The following is a 20,206-nucleotide window of genomic DNA, read 5'->3' on the forward strand; positions in this document are numbered from 1 at the left end:
CCTTCGGCTCAGGTCATGATCTCAGGGTCCTGGGATCGAGTCCCGCATCGGGCTCCCTGCTCCTTGGGAGCCTGCTTCTCCCTCTGCCTTTGTCTCTCTCTCTGTCTCTCATGAATAAAAAAAAAAAAAAAAATCTTTCAAAAAAAAAATGTGCTATGTCATAAAAAAAATAAATAAATAAATAAAATAAAAAAAAGTTAACGTTTATAGTCACCTTAACAAAGTCTAAAGTTAATCCTTACCTTTATTTTCCTCCCTTAAAAATATAAGAACCTTAGAATGTTTTAATTTCACTTACCCTCTTTTCAGTTATTTCTTTTAATCCCATAAATGATTATTTTGTTTTATGAAGTTACAAAATTAGACCATTATTTTGTTTAGTTAGTGTTGTTTAGATTTACCCATGTTTCATTTTCTTCATTCACCATTCCTTTTTATATCCCAGAACTTCTTCCTGTATTAATTCCTTTATCAATAAATATACTATTTATACAGACTATTTTGTTATTATTAATTTGTTCATTTGTTTTGTATACTTATTTTGCTTTCATGCATGTAAGAATCTTAAATATATGCACGCATAAATTGACAGTTACTAGTTTTATCAGTACCTTAAAGATACCACTCCATACTTTTCTGGCTTCTATTGTTGCTATTGAGATGTCAGTATATTGTTCAGTAGCATTAAGTACATTCATATTGTTTTGCTACAATCACCAGAATCTTTCCACAGAACTCTTTTCATCTTGTAAGACTGAAACCCTATATGCACTAGACAGTAATTCTCCATTCTCCCCTTCCCTAGTCCCTGGCAACCACCATTCCACCTTCTTTCTATGAATTTCATTATTCTACATACCTCATATAAGTGAAGTCATACAGCATTTGTCTTTTTGTGACTGGCTTATTTTACATGGGATAATGTCTTCAAAGTTGAATCATGTTGTAGCATGTGTCACAATTTCCTCCTTTTTAAAAGTGGAATAACATTCGATTGTATGTATATACCACATTTTGTTTATCCATCCATTTAATGACAGACACTTTGGTTGCTTCCATCTTTAGCTATTGTAAATAATGCTCCTATGAACATAGGAGCACAAATACTTTTTTGAGACCTTGCTTTCAATTTTTTTGGGTATATACTTAGAAGAGAAATTGCTGGATCTTATTTTTAATTTTTGAGGAACTGCCATACTGTTTTCCACGGAGGCTCTCCCATTTTACATTCTCACCAACAGTGCCAAGGGTTCCAATTTCCCCACATTTTCATCATCACCTGTTATTTTCTTTCTTTCTTTCTTTTTTAATAGTAGCCATCCTAATGAGTATGAAGTAGCATCTTGTGGTTTTGATTTGCTTTTCCCTAATGATTAATGATGTTGAACATCTTTTCATCCTTGTTGGCCATTTGTATATCTTCTTTGGAAAAATGTCTGTTCAAGTCCTTTGCCTATTTTTTAATTGTGTTCTTGTTCAGTTGTAGGAGTTCTTTATATATTCTGGATATATATGCATTTTCAGATGCATGATTTGCAGATGTTTTCTCCCATTCTGTGGGTTGCCTTCTTACTTTGTTGATTATAACCTTTAATGCATAAAAGATTTGAATTTTCATGAAATTCAGTTTTACTTTTCCTTTGGTGCCTATGCTTTATGATATTATAACCAAGAAATCATTGCTAAATTCAATGTCATGAGGATTTTTCCCTATGTTTGCAACTAAAAGTATTTTAGTTTTAGGTTTTACATTTAGGTCTTTGATCCATTTGGGGTTAACTTTTGTATATGATGTAAAGAAAGAGCCCAGCTTTATTGTTTTGCATGTGGATATCCAATTTTCTCAGCACCATTTGTTGAAAAGCCTGTCCTTTCCCCATTGAATGGTCTTGACACCCTTATCATCTGTTTGTCTTCTTTGGGAAAAAAATGTCTATTCATGTCTTTTGCCCATTTCTGAATTGGATTATTTGTTTTTTGGGTTTTGAGTTTGGTAAGTTATTTATAGATTTTGAATATTAACGCTTTATCAGATAGGTCATTTGCAAGTATCATCTCCGGTAGGTTGCCTTTTAGTTTTGTTGATTGTTTCCTTTGCTGTGCACAAGTTTTTTATTTTGATCAAGACCCAAGGTGGGGCGCCTGGGTGGCTCAGTCGTTAAGCGTCTGCCTTCGGCTCAGGTCATGATCCCAGGGTCCTGGGATCGAGCCCCGCATCGGGCTCCCTGCTCCGCGGGAAGCCTGCTTCTCCCTCTCCCACTCCCCCTGCTTGTGCTCTCTCTCTCTCGCTGTGTCTCTCTCTGTCAAATAAATAAATAAAATCTTTAAAAAAAAAGTCCCAAGGGTTTTTTTTGTTTTTGTTTCCCTTGCCTCAGGGCATATCTAGTAAGAAGTTGCTATGGCTGATGTCAAAGAGGTTACTGCCCATGTTCTTCTCTAGGATTTTAATGGTTTCCTGTCTCATATTTAGGTTTTCCTCCATTTTGGATTTATTTTTGTGTGTGATATAAGAAAATGGTCCAGTTTTCCCAACACCATTTGTTGAAGAGACTGTCTTTTTTCCATTGGATATTCTTTCCTGCTCTGTCGAAGATTAATTGACCATATAGTAGTGGGTTCATTTCTGGATTTTTTATTCTGTTCTGTTGATCTGTATGTCTATTTTTGTGCCAGTACCATGCTGTCTTGATCACTACACTTTGTAATATAACTTGAAGTCCAGAATTGTGATGCCTCCAGCTTTGCTTTTCTTTTTCAAGATTGCTTTGTCTATTCGGGGTCTTTTGTGTTTCCATACAAATTTTAGGATTGTTCTAGCTCTGTGAAAAATGCTGTTGGTATTTTGATAGGGATTGCATTAAATCTATAGATTGCTTTGGGTAATATAGACATTTTAGCAATATTTATTCCTCTAATCCATGAGCATGGAATGTTTTTCCATTTCTTTGTGTCATCTTTAATTTCTTTCATCAGTGTTTTATAGTTTTTAGGTACAGGTCTTTCACCTCTTTGGATAGGTTTATTCCTAGGTATTTTATGGTTTTTGGTACAATTGTCAAAGGGTTTGATTCCTTAATTTCTCTTTCTGCTGCTTCATTATTGGTATATAGAAATGCAACAGATTTCTTTCTTTTTTTCCTTCCAAGATTTTATTTAAGTTCAAGTTAGTTAACATATACTCTAGTATTACTTTCAGGAGTAGAATTTAGTGGTTCATCACTTTCATATACACCCAGTGCTCATCACAAGTGCCCTCCTTAATGCCCATCACCCATTTAGCCCATCTCCCCCACCCATCTGTCCTCCAGCAACCCTCAGTTTGTTCTCTATAGTTAAGAGACTCCTGGGGCTCCTGGATGGCTTAGTCGGTTGAGCATCTGACTCTTGATCTTGGCTCAGGTCTTGATCTCACAGTTGTGGGTTTGAGCTCCACACTGGGTTCTGTACTGGGCATGGAGCCTACTTAAAAAAAAAAAGGGAGAGAGAGAGTCTCTTATGATTTGCCTCTCTCTCTGTTTTTATCTTATTTTATTTTTCCTTCCCCTATGTTCATCTCTTTGTTTCTTAAATTCCACATTTGGGTGAAATCATATGGTATTTGTCTTTCTCTGACTTATTTCACTTATCATAATGCAATCTAGTTCCATCCCTGTCATTGCACATAGCAAGATTTCATTCTTTTTGGTGACTGGGTAATATTCCATTATATATATATATATATACCACATCTTCCTTATCCATTCATCAGTCGATGGACATGTGGGCTCTTTCCATAATTTGGCTATTGTTGATAGTGCTGCTGTAAACATTGGGGTGCATGTATCCCTTCAAATTTGTAGTTTTGTATCCTTTGGATAAATACCTAATAGTGCAATTGCTAGGTCGTACGGTAGTTCTGTTTTTAACTTTTTGAGGAACCTCCATACTGTTTTCCAGAGTGGTTGTACCAGTTTGCATTCCCACCAACAGTGTAAGAGGGTTCCCCTTTCTCCACATTCTTGCCAACATCTGTTGTTTCCTGAGTTGTTAGTTTAGCAATTCTGACAGGTATGAGGTGGTATCTCATTGTGGTTTTGATTTGTATTTCCCTGATGATAAGTGATGTTAAGCATTGTTTCATATGTCTCTTAGCCACTAATGCAACAGATTTCTATACATTTATTTTGCCCTGTGACTCTACTGAATTCATGTATCAATTCTAGCAATTTTTTGGTGGAGTCTTTTAGATTTTCTATATAGAGTATCACATCATCTGCAAATACTGAAAGTTTGACTTCTTCCTAATGATTTGGATGCCTTTTATTTCTTTGTGTTGTCTGACTGCTATGGCTAGGACTTCCCGTACTATGTTAAATAACAGTGGTGAGAGGGGCATATGGATGGTACAGTCAGTTAAGTGTCCGACTCCTGGTTTCATCTTAGGTCATGGTCTCAGGGTTATGAGATAGAGCCCCATGTTGGGCTCTGCACTCAGTGTGGAGTCTACTTAAGTTTCTCTCTCCTTCTCCCTCTGCCCATCCCACTCGTGCTCTCTAATAAATAAATAAATCTTTAAAAAAAAATAACAGTGGTGAGAGTGGACATCCCTGTCTTATTCCTAACTGTAGTGGAAGAGCGCTGTTTTTCCCTATTGAGGATGATAATAGCTGGGTTTTTCATATATGTTGGCACCCTTATCAAAAGTCATTTGACTATACATGTGAGGGTTTATTTTGGGGCTTTCTATTTTCTATTAGTCTGTATGTCTATCTTTATGGCAGTATCAGACTGTTTTGATTACTGTAGCTTGTAGAAATTTCTGAAATCAGGAAGTGTGAGACTTTGTTCTTCCTTTTCCAGATTTGTTCTGGAACTTTGATCTTCCCTTTCAGGATTATTTTCACTATTTGGGGTCTATTGATTTTCCATATGAATTTTTGGATCAATTTTTCTTATTTCTGGAAAAAAATAACATCATTGGGATTTGATAGGGATTGCACTGAATCTGTAGATAGCTTTAGGTAGTATGGCATCTTAGCAATATTAATGTTCTAATCCATGAATTCAGGATATCTCCATTTATTTACATATTATTTGATTTCTTTCAGCAATGTTTTGTAGTTTTCACTATACAAGTCTTTCACCGCCTTGATTAATTCCTGTTTTATTCTTTTTTATGCTATTGTAAATAGAGTTGTTTTCTTAATTTCCTTTTCAGATTGTTCATTGTTCATGTATAGAAATGCAACTGATTTGGGTGCGTTGACTTTGTATCCTGCTACTTTGCCGAATTTGTTTATTAGTTCTAATGGGTGGTGGGGGCATGTGGAGTCTTTAGTGTTTCTAATACAAGAGAATGTCATCTACAAACACATAATTTTACTTCTTCCTTTATAATTTGGATTTTTAAAATTTATTTTTCTTGACTAATTGTTCTGGCTAGAACATCCGTACTATATTGACTAGAAGTGGTGAAAGTATGCATTCTTGCCTTGCTTCTGGAAATCTTAGAGGAAAGCTTTCAGTCTTTCACCATTAAATATGATTTTAGCTATGGGCTTTTCATATATGGCTTGTATTATGTTGAAGTAGTTTCCTTCTATTGCCAGTTTGTTGAGTGTTTTTATCATGAAAGGGTGTTGGATTTTTTTTTTTAAGATTTTATTTATTTATTTGACAGAGAGAGACACAGTGAGAGAGGGAATACAAGCAGGGGGAGTGGGAGAGGGAGAAGCAGGCTTCCCGCCGAGCAGGGAGCCCGATGCGGGGCTCGATCCCAGGACCTGGAATCATGACCTGAGCCGAAGGCAGACGCTTAATGACTGAGCCACCCAGGCGCCCCAAGGGTGTTGGATTTTTGTCAAATGCTTTTTCTGCACCAATTGAAATGATCATGTTTTTTTCCTTCATTCTGTTAATGTGTGTTACATTAATTTTTGCTGAACCATCCTTGCATTCCAGCAATAAATTCCACTTGGTCACGGTGTATAATCCATATAATATGGTGTTGAATTCAGTTTGCTAGTATTTCTTGATGTTTTTTACATCAATTCTCATAAGAGATATTGGTCTCTAGTTTTCTTATGGTATCTTAGTCTGGCTTTGGTATCAGAGTAATGATGGCCTCATAGAAGGAGTTTGGAAGTCTTCACTCCTCTTCATTTCTTTGGAAAAGTTTGAGGAGGATTTGTGTGAATTCTTTAAATGTGTGATAGAATTCACCACAGACACTATGTGGTCCTAGGCCTTTTCTTGTTAGAAGATTTTGGATTACTGATTCAGTCAACTTACATTAACAGCTATACATTTCCCTTTTAGCACGGCTTTTGATGCATCCCATAATTTTTGGTATGTTATATTTTTATTTCCATTGGTTTCAAGATAGCTTGTGATATCTTCTTTGACCCATTGGTTGTTTAAGTGTTTAATTTCCACATATTTGTGGATTTTTTCCAGTTTTCATTTTGCTATTTATTGCTAGTTTCATTTTATTATGATTGAGAAAGATAATTTGTATGATTTCAATCTTTTAAAATTTATTAATGCATCTTTTATGGACAACACATAGTCTATCCTAGATACATGTTTACTTTTTTGATATACTTTAGGATTTAAAAAAATTCTTACAGTCAGTTTGCCAAACTGCAAAATCTGAGAGAACAGTCTACACAAGAGTGTGCTTATTTCAGACACCAACTGCAAGTTTGGATCTTCAGGGCCACACTCATTTCTGACATGCTGGCTACTGCTAAGGGAGTACCTGCAGTAACCCTCACGTTTGATAATTCACAACAGTGACTCACAGAGGTCAGGAAAGAACTATATTATGATTACAGTTTTATTTTAACAAAAGATACAAAGAACCAGCCAAAAGTAAAGACACCAAGAGCAAGGTCTGTGAGAGCTGCAAACATGAAGGGGCCCTCCAGACATTTCAGTGTTCAAAAGAATAGGCTCTCAAGAGAGCATCATTGTATAGGGTTGTTTGTGTTTCGGTTTCATTATGTAGGCATGATTGAGTGAGTCATTGCCCAGTGCCCAACATGATTCAATCACCAGCCTCATTCCCTTCCCAAAAGTCAAACTGATATCATGGTGGCTCAAAGCACCAACCCTTTAAGTCACGTGGTTGGTCTTTCTGGCATGGCTAGCCTCCATCCTAAATCATCACATTAGCAAAAACTATATAGGGGCATGTCATGAGTCATAAACTATAGTTACAAACTAGCAGATGTGGTCCAAGGGGCTCACTATGAATAACAGTGACACTCCTTCCAGGAATATAGGGGATTTAGAAAAAAAAAAAAAAAAAAACACCTAAAGTAATTTACAAAACGTGGAAATGAATAACAATGAAAACACTAACTGCCAAAATTGTAGGACACAACCTATGTAGTAGAGGGTAGTAGTGCAGCTTCAAGTACATTTATCAAGAAAAACAAAAAACTGGGGTGCCTGGGTGGCTCAGTTGTTAAGCGTCTGCCTTTGGCTCAGGTCATGATCCCAGGGTCCTGGGATCGAGCCCCACATCGGGCTCCCTGCTTGGCGGGAAGCCTGCTTCTCCCTCTCCCACTCCCCCTGCTTGTGTTCCCTCTCTCGCTGTGTTTCTCTCTTTGTCAAATAAATAAATAAAACCTTAAAAAAAAAAACACCTTAAATTTATTATATTCAAAACTGAATTCCAGATCTTCCATATCTCTCCACCTAAACCTGCTGTGCCCAATGGCCTTCCCTTTCACTGCTGATGGCTAATCCATCCTGCCATTGCTCAGACCGTAAAACTTGATGGCTTGCTTATCTCATTTTTCTGTTACATTTCATATCCAATCTGTCAGGATATCCTCTTGGCATTTCCTACAATATATACCTAGAATCTGACCATCTCGCTATACCTCCATTGATAGCTCCTTGGTCTGGTTACTTATCATCTTCACCTGGATTACTAAAATCATAGGTCCCCTTGCTTCTTCCCTATTTGCCACCTTTCAGTATATTTATTAAATTGTAAATAGATATCACTCCTCTACCCCACAAACACTTCAGTAGTTCTCTATCCCACTCAGGGTAAGAGCCAAATTCCTTAGAAAGCATATAAACCTTAAATAATCTTTTTTCTCCTGACTTCATCTACTACACCTCTCCAGCAACACTGGCCTTCTTGCTATTCTTCAAACATAGTAAACATGCTTCTACTTTTAGGCTGTTTCCTTTGCCTAGAATGCTCTTTCTCCATATAACTAAGTGACAAACTTCTTCACTTCCTTCAAATCTTTGCTTGAATGTTAACTTACTAATTATTCCTACCTCTTGCTTCACCAACATTCCTAATCTCTTTTACCCTGCCTTTCATTTTCTGTAGCACTCAATTTACTCATTTAGCATTTATTTCCTATCTCTCCTAAGAATATAAGGTCCACAAAGGTAAGGATCTTTGTTTTGTTTACTATAATATCAAAAGCATTTAGGAGAATATATGGCACAAGTTTCAATGAATATTCTTGAAAGAAGCAACTATAAAAATGGAGGTGATTTCACTGCCTATGTTATTCATACATGCATAAAATTATAACCAAGTCCTTCCCCCTCTATAATTCCTTACTGACCTGAGATTTACCTTACTGACTTTCTTAAAATTCTATTCATTCCTCCTCAAGTTTCTGTGTGACCTATTTTCAGTTTCTTGCAAACATCAGAATTACAAAAGCAAATGTTTTTGTAGTTTTATTTATTAAATTTATTAATTAATTAATTTATTATTTATTTATTAAATTCACATACTTCACTTTATGAATGTACTTTCACAAATGTTCCTTCTGGTACATGATAGAAGAGACATTTTTTTAAATTACTGCTTTTCAGGCTGGGAATCTATGTGTGAGACTGAAGAATTAACTTCAAAGCAGGACATTTATGAAGCACAATCATCACAGAAGATAACAGAAAAACTCACAAGCTATGGCCTTGAGTATTCCAGTTTGAGAGAAGAATGGAAATGCGAGGGCCATTTTGAGAGACAGCCAGTAAATCAGAAAGCATGTTTCAAGGAAGAGACAATCACTCATCAAGAAGCCCTCAGTAATAAAAGAGCACAAGAATATAACAAATCTTGGGGAAGTTTCCATCCGAACACACTGCTTCATACACAACAGATAATCACCAAAGAGGAGAAAGTACATAAGCATGATACACATAAGAAAAGCTTTAAAAAAAATTTAATGGCCATTAAGCCCAAGAGTATCTATACAGAGAAGAGACTCTTGAAATGTAATGACTGTGAAAAAGTCTTTAGCCAGAGCTCATCTCTTACACTTCATCAAAGAATTCATACTGGAGAGAAACCATATAAATGTGTAGAATGTGGAAAAGCCTTCAGCCAGAGATCAAATCTTGTTCAACATCAGAGGATTCATACTGGAGAGAAACCCTATGAATGTAAGGAATGTAGGAAAGCCTTCAGTCAGAATGCACACCTTGTTCAACATCTGAGAGTTCATACTGGAGAAAAACCTTATGAATGCAAGGTGTGTAGGAAAGCCTTTAGCCAGTTTGCTTACCTTGCTCAACATCAGAGAGTTCATACTGGAGAGAAACCTTATGAATGTATCGAATGTGGGAAAGCATTTAGCAATAGATCATCCATTGCTCAACACCAGAGAGTTCATACTGGTGAGAAACCATACGAATGTAATGTCTGTGGGAAAGCATTTAGCCTTCGTGCATACCTTACTGTACACCAGAGAATACATACTGGAGAGAGACCCTATGAATGTAAGGAATGTGGGAAGGCTTTCAGCCAGAATTCACATCTTGCTCAACATCAGAGAATTCATACTGGAGAAAAACCTTATAAATGTCAAGAATGTAGGAAAGCATTCAGCCAGATTGCCTACCTTGCCCAACATCAAAGAGTTCATACTGGAGAAAAACCCTATGAATGTATTAAATGTGGGAAGGCTTTTAGCAATGACTCATCCCTTACTCAACATCAGAGAGTTCATACTGGAGAGAAGCCTTATGAATGTAACGTTTGTGGAAAGGCTTTTAGTTACTGTGGATCCCTTGCCCAACATCAGAGAATTCATACTGGAGAGAGACCTTATGAATGTAAGGAATGCAAGAAAACTTTCAGGCAGCATGCACACCTTGCTCATCATCAGAGAATCCATCTTGGGGAGTCCCTCTCACCACCCAATCCAGTCAATCACCAAGTCCTCTAGACACTATCTCATAAATATTTCCAGAATTTATACTCTTTTCTCTTATCTCAAATGTTGTTGCCCTAGTCTAAGATTCATCTCACCTGCATCACCATGCTGTAGCTTTCTAACAGGTCTTCCTGTATCAACTTTTGGTCCCTTTAAATTCATTTCCTGTCATGCCCCAAGCTGATTTTTTTGTGTAAGAATACATCACTGCCTCCAATTAAAACTTTTTTGGGGCTTACTATTGTTCTTAAGCTAATATCCACAGTCTTAAAATTGTCTATGAGGCACTTCATTATCTGGTTCTATACCTTTCAGCCTTATTTTATTCCAGTCTCCTTCTCTGAGCACTAGGCACTTCCCAGGACTAAGAGCTTAGATTCTGGAAAATCATAGCTCTACCACTACTGTGGTATTATGTGACTTTGAGTAATTTGTTTGACTTATCTAAACCTCAGGGTTTTCTTTAATTCTTAAAATAGGGATAATAAAAGATACTGTATTGTAGAAATGTGATTATTAAATGAAATAGTGTCTGTTGTAGATTGATGCATATTAATAAATTTGCATGTAAAGTGCTTCACATAGCACATCAAACATAGCAGATATTCAATAAATCACAATAGCTAACATGTATTGAGTGCCTACTATGCACCAGGCACTGTTCTACATACTCAACATATATTAACTCACTTACTCCTCACAGCTAGAACAAGATTCCTCAGTGGACAAAGGAGAACATCCCTGGGAAGCAGCAGGTCAGAACTGAGAAAACCCCCAAATTTTAGAAACTTAAGTGGGAGTCTTCATACTCTAGATAAGTAATCAATATAGACACAAGTAGTAGACCTACACCTACAACCAGTTTTAGGAAGTTTCTAAAGAGAATTGGATAAACCAATCAATATAAAGAAAATGAGGATTCACAGAGAGGAATATAGAACTCAATTTAGATCAAGAAAAAGAACAGAGTATCACAATTAACTCCAAAAAAAAAAGGCACCAGGCCCAGGCAATTGTATTGGGTGAATCTAGGTAAATTTAAGAAGTATTTAAATTGTTCCATACCACAGAAAAAGTATAAAGTTTGTAAAATTTTTAACCAGTGGCTGTAAAATTGAAATGAAAAGGGGATTGAGGGAAAAAAGTTACAGACAAATATATATAGGCTTTTACATATTTGAAATATATGCTTCCACTCATTCAGTGAATATTGAGTAGCTACCGTTTGCTGGACACTGTTTTAGATATGAGGAGACAATAGTGACCAATACTAAGACTATGTCCTCATGGAGTTATTTAAAGTTATTTAAAGCTGAAATTGAAATTGTTTATAGTTAAATATAAAACAATAGATTCTCTAGACTCAGCAAAATGAAGAATAATAAACTGAGGAGTAGCATATAATCTAGGCTGAAGAGACTCAGGATAATAATGTTATGTTATTCCTAATTTACAAATTCACTGCAATTAGAACCAAAATTCCTCAGGTCTTTTTGCCCTTTAATTTCACAACTTTGTTCTGAAATTCATCTATGAAGTGTGAATTCTTAAGACAGCAAGAAAATTGTTGAATCTGACCTACTTGTAGAAATTCTGCATATGATAAAGATGGTTTATACCTGTAAATAAAGGATGGATTTGGGTTTATTAGAATAATTGTATCCATTACAGTAAGGGAAATGCAAATAAAACCACAGTGAAGTATTTCAAAATCATCATATTGGCAAAAGCGTTACAGAGCCAATTATTGGAAAGATGTGGAGCAGTAGGAATGTTCATACAGTGTTATTGGAAGTAGTTGTATTTAGGATAATTTAGCAATATCTAGTAAAGTTGAAAATGTGGTTACTCTCTAACCCAGCAGTTCCATACTTAAACCTCTTATAGTCTCTCCTCATGTGTTTAGGGTGATGTACATGAAAGTCTATTTCAGCATTATTTGAGAATGAAAAGTTTAAAGCAATCAAAATAACCATTAGGGTGAATGTAAGTTATAGCCCAAGTTAAAAGGAATGAAGTAGAGATACTTCTTTCAACATGGATAAATCTAAAAAAAAACACCAAAAAACAAAAAACAAACATGAATAAATGTTAAAACAATATTAATGAAATTGAACTAGAGAGTATTTTGTATGAGATGGTACCACTTATATAAAGTTTGAAAATATGCAAATTGATGCTATGGTTATATGGCTAAATACCATATAGATTTAATGTTACAACATTCGTGGAAATAATAATTAAATCCAAAACAGTGGTGACATCTGTCTGCAGGGGGAGAAAAATGAGATTGAGAAAAGGATGCAAAGGGAGATATCTTTTAATCATTTACTTCTTTAAAAAATAAGCAAATATGGCCAATTCTTATAAATTGATAGAGCTGGTTGTTGGTTTATAGATAGGTTCTTATTCTCTGTATCTTTCGTAATAAAAAAAAAAATAAAGAACATTTAAATATTTGCTTTTGTCACGTTATTTCCTTACTATACCTCAGGCATGACACTGGTGTTCCCATCCATATTCACCATTCTCTTCAGAGAGAAGCTGACACATAATTGATCATATAGTTGTTCTCTTCATTTTTTTAATGTAGCACATTACATTGATTTTTTTTTTTTAAGTAGGTTCCACACCCAGTGTGGGGCCCAATGCCAGGCTTGAACTCATGACCCTGAGATCAAGACCTGAGCTGAGATCAAGACTTGGAGGCTTAACCGATTGAGCCACCCAGGTGCCTAACATTACATTGATTTTTACAGGTTGTACCACCCTCACAGGACTGGGATAAATTCCATTTGGTCATAGCATATAGTTCTTTTACTAGGTTGCTGAATTCACTAGCATGTTATTATTGCTAGTACTGTGTTGAGGATCTTCGTATCTATTTTCATTTGTATTCACAAGGGATACTGGCTTGTAGTTTTTTTTCCTTGTATTGTCTCCCCCCCCAACTTTTTGTTTTTTAAAGATTTTATTTATTTATTTGATAGAGACACAGTGAGAGAGGGAACACTGGCAGGGGGAGTGGGAGAGGGAGAAGCAGGCTTCCCGCTGAGCAGGGAGCCTGATGCGGGGCTCGATCCCAGGACCCTGGGATCATGACCTGAGCCGAAGGCAGACGCTTAACGACTGAGCCACCCAGGTGCCCCCTTTTTTTCCTCTTTTTTTTTTTGGCTTTAATAACAAGGTAATGTTGACCTCATAGAATGAGTTTGGAGGTGATTCCTCTAGTTCAAGTTTTGGGAGAGTTTGAGGAGGATTGGTGTTAATTCTTTAAATGTTTGGAAGAATTCACCAGTGAAGCTATCTGGACCTGGGCTTTTCTTTGTTAGGAGGCTTTTGCTTAATGATTTAATTTCCTTTTTTTGTTATAGGTCTGTTTGGATTTTCTATTTCTTCTTGCATTGTTTTTGTAGTTGTGTATTTCTAGGGGTATATTTCTAGTTTTTCCCATTTCATCAAGATTATCAGATTGCTTAGCCTACAATTGCTATAGTATTCTCCTATAATCCTTTTTATTTCTGTAAAATTGGTAAAGTCCCTACTTTCACTTCTGATTTTAGTAATTTGAGTCTTCTCTCTCTTGTCTGTTTTAATAGTCAATTGCCAAAAGTTTTTCAATTTTGCTGTTATTTTCAAGGAACCAACTCCTGGGTTTGTTGATCTTTATTTATAATGTTTTGTTTATCTGTGCTCTAATCTTTATTATTTCCATTCTTCTGACAGCTTTGGGTTTAAATTGTTCTTTTTTTCTAATTCCATGTTATATAAAGTTAAGTTACTGATTTGAGATCTTTCTTTTTTAAAATGTAAATGTTTACAGCAATAAATTTCTCTTAGCACTGATTTGGATGCATTCTGTAAGTGTTGGTATGTTATGTTTTTCAGTTTGTCTCAAGATCTTTTGTGATTTCTCTTGTGATTTATTCTTTGATGCACTGGTTAAAAGTCTTTAATTTCCACACATTTGTGGATTTTCCACTTCTCCTGCTATTGTTTTCTGGTTTCATTCCACTGGGCCCACTACATCCTATAACTTTTGGTAAGTTGTGTTTAATTTTCATTTATCCTAAATTGTTTTTTTTCTTAAAGATTTTATTTATTTGAGAAAGAGAATGAGAGAGAGAGAGAGAGCACATGAGAGGGGGGAGGGTCAGAGGGAGAAGCAGACTCCCTGCCGAGCAGGGAGCCCGATGTGGGACTCGATCCCGGGACTCCGGGATCATGACCTGAGCCGAAGGCAGTCGCTCAACCAACTGAGCCACCCAGGCGCCCCTATCCTAAATTGTTTTATAATTTCATTTTTGGATTTCTTATTTAGTCTAGTTTTCTTAACAGTATGTTGTTTCAAAAAAAAACCCCAAACCAAACCAAAACAAAAAACCCAGACTCTTAAATACAGAGAATGAACTGGTATTTGCTTAGAGGGAAGGCTAGTATGGGTGTGGGGGTGGGTTAAATAGACAAAGGGAATTAAAAGGTACAAATTTGCAGTTATAAAGTCACAGAGATGAGAAATATAAAATAAGGAATACAGCCAATACTATTGTAATAATGTTGTATGGTTACTACACTTAGTGTGGTGGGCACTGAGTAATGTATTGAATTGTTGAATCCATATGTTTGTACACCTGATACTAACAGAACTAATTGCATATTAATTATACTTCAAAAAGTGTGTTGCTTAATTTCCACATATATATGAATCTTCCCATTGTCCTGTTATTTCTAGTTTCATTCCATTGTAATTGGTAAAGATATGTGGTATATTTTCAGTCTCTTAAAATGTATTAAGACTTGTTTTGTGGCTAATGATTTGTTCTATCCTGAAGGATGTTCAAAATGCACTTAAGACAAAAATCAGTGTTTTGCTATTAATGGGTTGAGTATTCTGTTTTGTCTGCTGACTTATGGTATTGCTCAAGTCTTCTATTTCCTTACTGATCTTCTATTTCATTGTTTTATTCATTATTTTGTTTTGTTTTCAAGTTTTTATTTAAATTCCAGTTAGTTAACATACAGTGTAATATTAGTTTCAGGTGTAGAATTTAGTGATTCATTGTTTTATTCATTATTGAAAGTGGAGTAGTCAAGACTCCAGGTACTATTGTATAACTATTTGTATGTTCAATAATGTCATTTTTTTGCTTCATATATTCTGCAGCTCTGTTGTTAGATACATATAATAGAGTGAATATTTGTGTGTCTCCCAAATTCATATGTTGAAGCCCTAACCCCTATTGTAATGGAGATGGGGCATTTGGAAGATAATGAGGGTTAGATAAAGTCATGAGGGACAAACCTTCATGACAGGAATAGTGCTCGTATAAGAAAAGATACCAGAGAGCTTAATCCTCTTTTTCTGCATTTGGACAAAGTGGTCATGTGAGCACACAGCAAGATAGCAGCCATCTGCAATCCAATAAAAGAGCTCTCATTTAAAAAAGAACTCTCACCAGAAACTGACCAGCTGGAACCCTGATCTCCAAATTCCAGCCTCTAGCACTGTAAGAAAATTAATTTCTGTTGCTTAAGACACCCAGTTTATGGTATTGTTTAATAGAAGCCCAAGCTAAGACAATGCATATGATTATAACTGTTATATTTTCTTGAAGTTTTAATCAATATCTCTGCCTGACCTCAGAGATAATGTAACAGAAACTTCAGTGATGAGACACAACATGGAATACAAACTTGGCAAAAATAGTTTGAAGAAGTCACTAAATAATGAATGGCTGCTGTCCTCAACAAACAGAAATCAGCAATCCCCAAGGAGGGAAATAATCTGATTTCCAAACTTTAAAACATTATACTACTCAAAATGTCTACATCTCAGCAACAAATTAGAAAGCATTAAAAAACAGGAAAGTATGTACCATTCACATATAAAAAAAGAATCTGACAGAAACTATCACTGAGGAAATGAAGACATTGAAATTACTAGTCAAATACATTAAACCAGCTATGCAAAATATGCTAAATGAGCTAAGTAAAACACTGGACAAAAAACTAAAGTAAATCAAGAAAACAATATATGAAAAAAATGAAAGTTGATTAAAAGATAGAAACTATAAAAAGGAACCAAAAAGAAATTCTGGAGCTGAAAAGTACAATAGCTGAAATGAAAAATTCACTAGAGTCCAATGGCAGATCTGAGGAGGCAGAAAACTTAGTGAACTTAAAAATAGGGCAATTGAAATGATCTAGTCTGAAGACTAGAAACAAAAAGAATGAAAAAAGAGCTATATGACACCATCAAGCACATCAATATATGCATAATAGGGAGTCCAGAAGAGAGGAAGAAGGAGGCAGAAAAAATATTTGAAGAAATGACTGCCAAAATCTTCCCAAACTTGATAAAGACATGAAATACACATTTTCAAGACCCTCAAATCAACTGCAAGCATGATAAACTCAAAGGGATCAACACTGAGAAATGTTACAATTAAATTATTGAAAAGCAAAGACAGATTCTTGAAAGCAGTAGGAGGCAATCAATTTGCTACATACAAAGGTGCTTCAATAAAATTAACAGCTGATTACTCATCAGAAACCATGGAAGTCAGGAGAAAATCAAATTACATATTCAACATTCCAAAAGAGAAAAAAGCCCTGACAGATGATCTATATCTAGCAAAACTAACCTCAAAAATGAAAGAGAAGTTAAGATATTCCAGGTAAACAAAAGCTGAGGGAGTTGTTACTAGCATACCTCTGTTTTAACTTTGTTAAATTAATATTTATGAAGTAGAGTGCCACAATTGGCTGGTGAGCTGGGGTTCAACAAAAGGCCAAAAAGAAATTGAAATAGAGTTTATTACTCACAGGTCTGGGAGGAAGTACACAGCATGCCTCCAGGGACAACGCAGGTAGGTCCAGGCAGAATGCAGACAGAAAGTGCAGCAGGACCTAGGGCACATGCTTTCATTAGGGTCTGTAGGTAGTGTGTTTTAGGATTCTAATGCTAAGGCCAGATTGGTTAATTCAAATAAAAAACAGTGGGGTTTATATAAGCTTCATGGGGGTCTTATAGAAGGGCCACACAAGGGGAAGGCTCTGGGAAGCAGGGGAAACTGTTTATTACAAGGGCCATTTGGGGAAGTCCTATCAGGAAGTTATTTGTGAAGCTATGGGCTGTGATCTAAGGTATGTACCAATGGGAGGGACTAGCGTTAGTTTGAAGCCCTGGTTTCATTGATCTATTGTTTTAGTTTCTATTTATTTCTGGTCTAATCTTTATTATTTCCTTCCTTCTACTGTTTGAGTTTTGTTTGTTCTTTTTCTAGCTCCTTTAGGTGGAAGGTTAGGTTGTTTGAGATTTTTCTTCCTTCTTGAGGTAGGCGTGTATTGCTATAACCTTCCCTCTTAGAACAGCTTTTGCTGCATCTCAAAGATTTTGGGCTGTTTTCATTTTCACTTGTCTCCATGTATTTTTTATTTCCTCTTTAATTTCTTGGTTGACCCATTCATTGTTTAGTAGCATGTTATTTAACCTTCATGTATTTGTGCTCTTTCCAGATTTTTTCTTGTGGTTGACTTCTAGTTTCATAGTGGTGTGGCCAGAAAAGATGCATGGTATGATGTCAATGTTTTTTTAATTTGTTGAGACTTGTTTTGTGGCCTAATATGTGATCTATTCTGGAGAATTTTCCTTGTGTACTTGAAAAGAATGTGTATTCTGCTGTTTTAGGATGGAATGTTCTGAATATATCTGTAGATCCACCTGGTCCAATGTGTCTTTCAAAGTCACTGTTTCCTCATTGATTTTCTGTTTGGACAATCTATCCATTGATCTAAGTGTGTTAAAGTCCCCTACTATTAATATTGCAACTCATTTGTGTCCCAAAGGTTTGTTTCCTGCTTGCTCAACAAGTATAGATTAGCTCTAGCCCTGGCACCCCATCAAAATTCTCCACCATTCAGTGGGGCTGAAACCATACCTTCTATGATGAAATCTGAACCCCAGGTTTAGAGATGGGGCCCATCTTCAAAATTTATCCTTCCCTGGATACTCTCCTTCAGTCTTTGGGTACTTTTCAGAGTTCTTTTATATCTTATAGTTACTCTTTTAAAATAGCTTCATATTTCTTTATACTCCATCTTGGTCCAGAACTGGAAGTAAAATATATCCTTCATAGTTGCATTATTTACACTAACTGTAATTAATAATGTATTGGGAGTTATTTCTATACTCACATGGAAATTTTTTTAAAGATTTATTTATTTGAAAGAAGAGGGGAGGGGCAAAGGGAGAGGGAGAGAGAGAATCTTAAACAGATTCTGCTGAGCATGGAGCTCAACACAAGGCTCAATCTCATGACTCTGAGATCATTACCTGAGCTGAAATCAAGAGCTGGATGCTTAACTGACTCAGCCACCCAGGCAGCCTACTCTTATGGAAATTTTTGAGCAGATGAGAGGGAAATTATGTATCACTTCTGATAATGTTTCACTTAGCCATGGGGCCACAATTGGCAAGGGAGAATGGGAAATTTGGTACCTAGCAAGGCAGCCAAGCACCCAAGAAAAAAATGAAAATTCTGGCAGTCTGCCAAAATTATGGTGTATCACTAAAAGAATATATAGTTATAGCAATATGCCACCATAAAAATGAGGTAATTTCATGTAGGAGAGGATCTCTGAGACAGAATATATTTTCCAAAAAGGCCCACCAAAGTATATCCTACCCCATATGCTCTACTTACAACGTGACACTCTCCTATCAAGATGTAGCTCCCTACACAGAGAATGGCAGAAGTGAGATTATGCAACTTCCCAGGCTAGGTATGGAAGATCTTTATGGCATATTGCATTTTCCAAACAGGCCACAGTATATCCTATCCTACAAGCTCTTCTTAAAATGTGACACTTCTTTCACAGAGCTGTAACTGCCTCAACCAATTATGACACAAGTGAGGTTATGTGATTTCTGAGGCTAGATCATAAAAATTACATGCGCTTTGACCTTGTTGTTTAGGGCATATTCTTGGAACCCAAGACACCATGCTAAGCAGCCACATAGAGATATCACATGTAGGTATTCTGGCTGACCACCCTAACTAAGGTCCAGTTGACAGCCAGAATCAACTGCCAGACATGTGAGCATGTGAGTCTTCAGATGATCCCAGCCTTCAGCCATCAAGCTTTCAAGCCACCCCACCTGAGGCTATGTCAATTGGAGATGAGCAGTTGCTGCCAAGCCTTGTCCATATCTTTATAGATGTGTGAGCTAAATAAACGATTATTGTATCTTAAGCCAAGTTTGGAGTGGTTGTTATGCAGCAACAGCAACTGGAATCATTGCCAAAATATGTAAGTGAAAAAAGCAAGGCAGGTTTTTAAAATATACAATTTTTATATATTCTTAAAAAGCCAATGAAAAAAGAGAAACTACATCCTAGTTCGCTCGCTGTCTCTATATATACATATATCACTTTCGATCTCTGCTAGTAGCTTATATAGCTAGAAATATACAATTCATATATATCCTTGGAAAAATTACACAAGTGGGTCATTTCCTAATGGATTTGTTCCAAAGCCTGGGAACTGTTTGGGGGATTTGAGTCATACACTGTTGCAGGCCAGGATTGGGTTTCATTAACAGTAGTACATTTCCCTCAAAAACTCAATAGGCTTTCAAAGTATTTGCTACTGTTTAATTACAACGTCAAAGATCTTGTGTGAATACAGTTTTAAGCCTGATTTCTTTTGCTTACTGGCCCCTTTGTACTTTCTTTTTTCTATCCCTTTAATGTTGCTAGGCAATCATATTTCACATTAAATATCTCACTTTGGTGATGTTTCATATCTTTTCTTTTGGACCCCAAACTTCTCATCCCCCATATTTTCAGCTAACCTTAACACTCATGGAATCACTGAAGGAATCAGAAGAACACTTCACAAAACTTCTCCCACCTCATCTACTTACTTCCCAGCACCCCATATTCTGCCATACTATTGCCAGGAATAAACTCTTCATATTACCCAAAATGATCCCTCCATCTGCTAAATTTTATCCCCCC

At 36.1% G+C, this 20,206-nt stretch overlaps 2 protein-coding genes across 2 annotated transcripts in view; one reads left to right on the forward strand and one right to left on the reverse strand.

The window, feature by feature from the left end:
* ZNF527 (zinc finger protein 527) overlaps positions 1-10,259 on the forward strand; it is a 202,213-nt gene extending 191,954 nt beyond the window's left edge. The window contains exon 3 of the mRNA XM_044922195.1: positions 9,233-10,259. Within this exon, the coding sequence (XP_044778130.1) occupies positions 9,233-10,196 (964 nt within the window). The 3' untranslated portion in view covers positions 10,197-10,259. The remainder of the gene's footprint in view (positions 1-9,232) is intronic.
* The window catches only part of LOC110590113 (zinc finger protein 420), a 145,939-nt gene that overhangs the window by 85,581 nt on the left and 40,152 nt on the right, over positions 1-20,206 (reverse strand). Inside the window, exon 5 of the mRNA XM_021700836.2 lies at positions 17,442-17,460. Within this exon, the coding sequence (XP_021556511.2) occupies positions 17,442-17,460 (19 nt within the window). The remainder of the gene's footprint in view (positions 1-17,441; positions 17,461-20,206) is intronic.

This window comes from Neomonachus schauinslandi, chromosome 16, assembly GCF_002201575.2.
Source record: "Neomonachus schauinslandi chromosome 16, ASM220157v2, whole genome shotgun sequence".
NCBI classification, from domain to species: domain Eukaryota; kingdom Metazoa; phylum Chordata; class Mammalia; order Carnivora; family Phocidae; genus Neomonachus; species Neomonachus schauinslandi.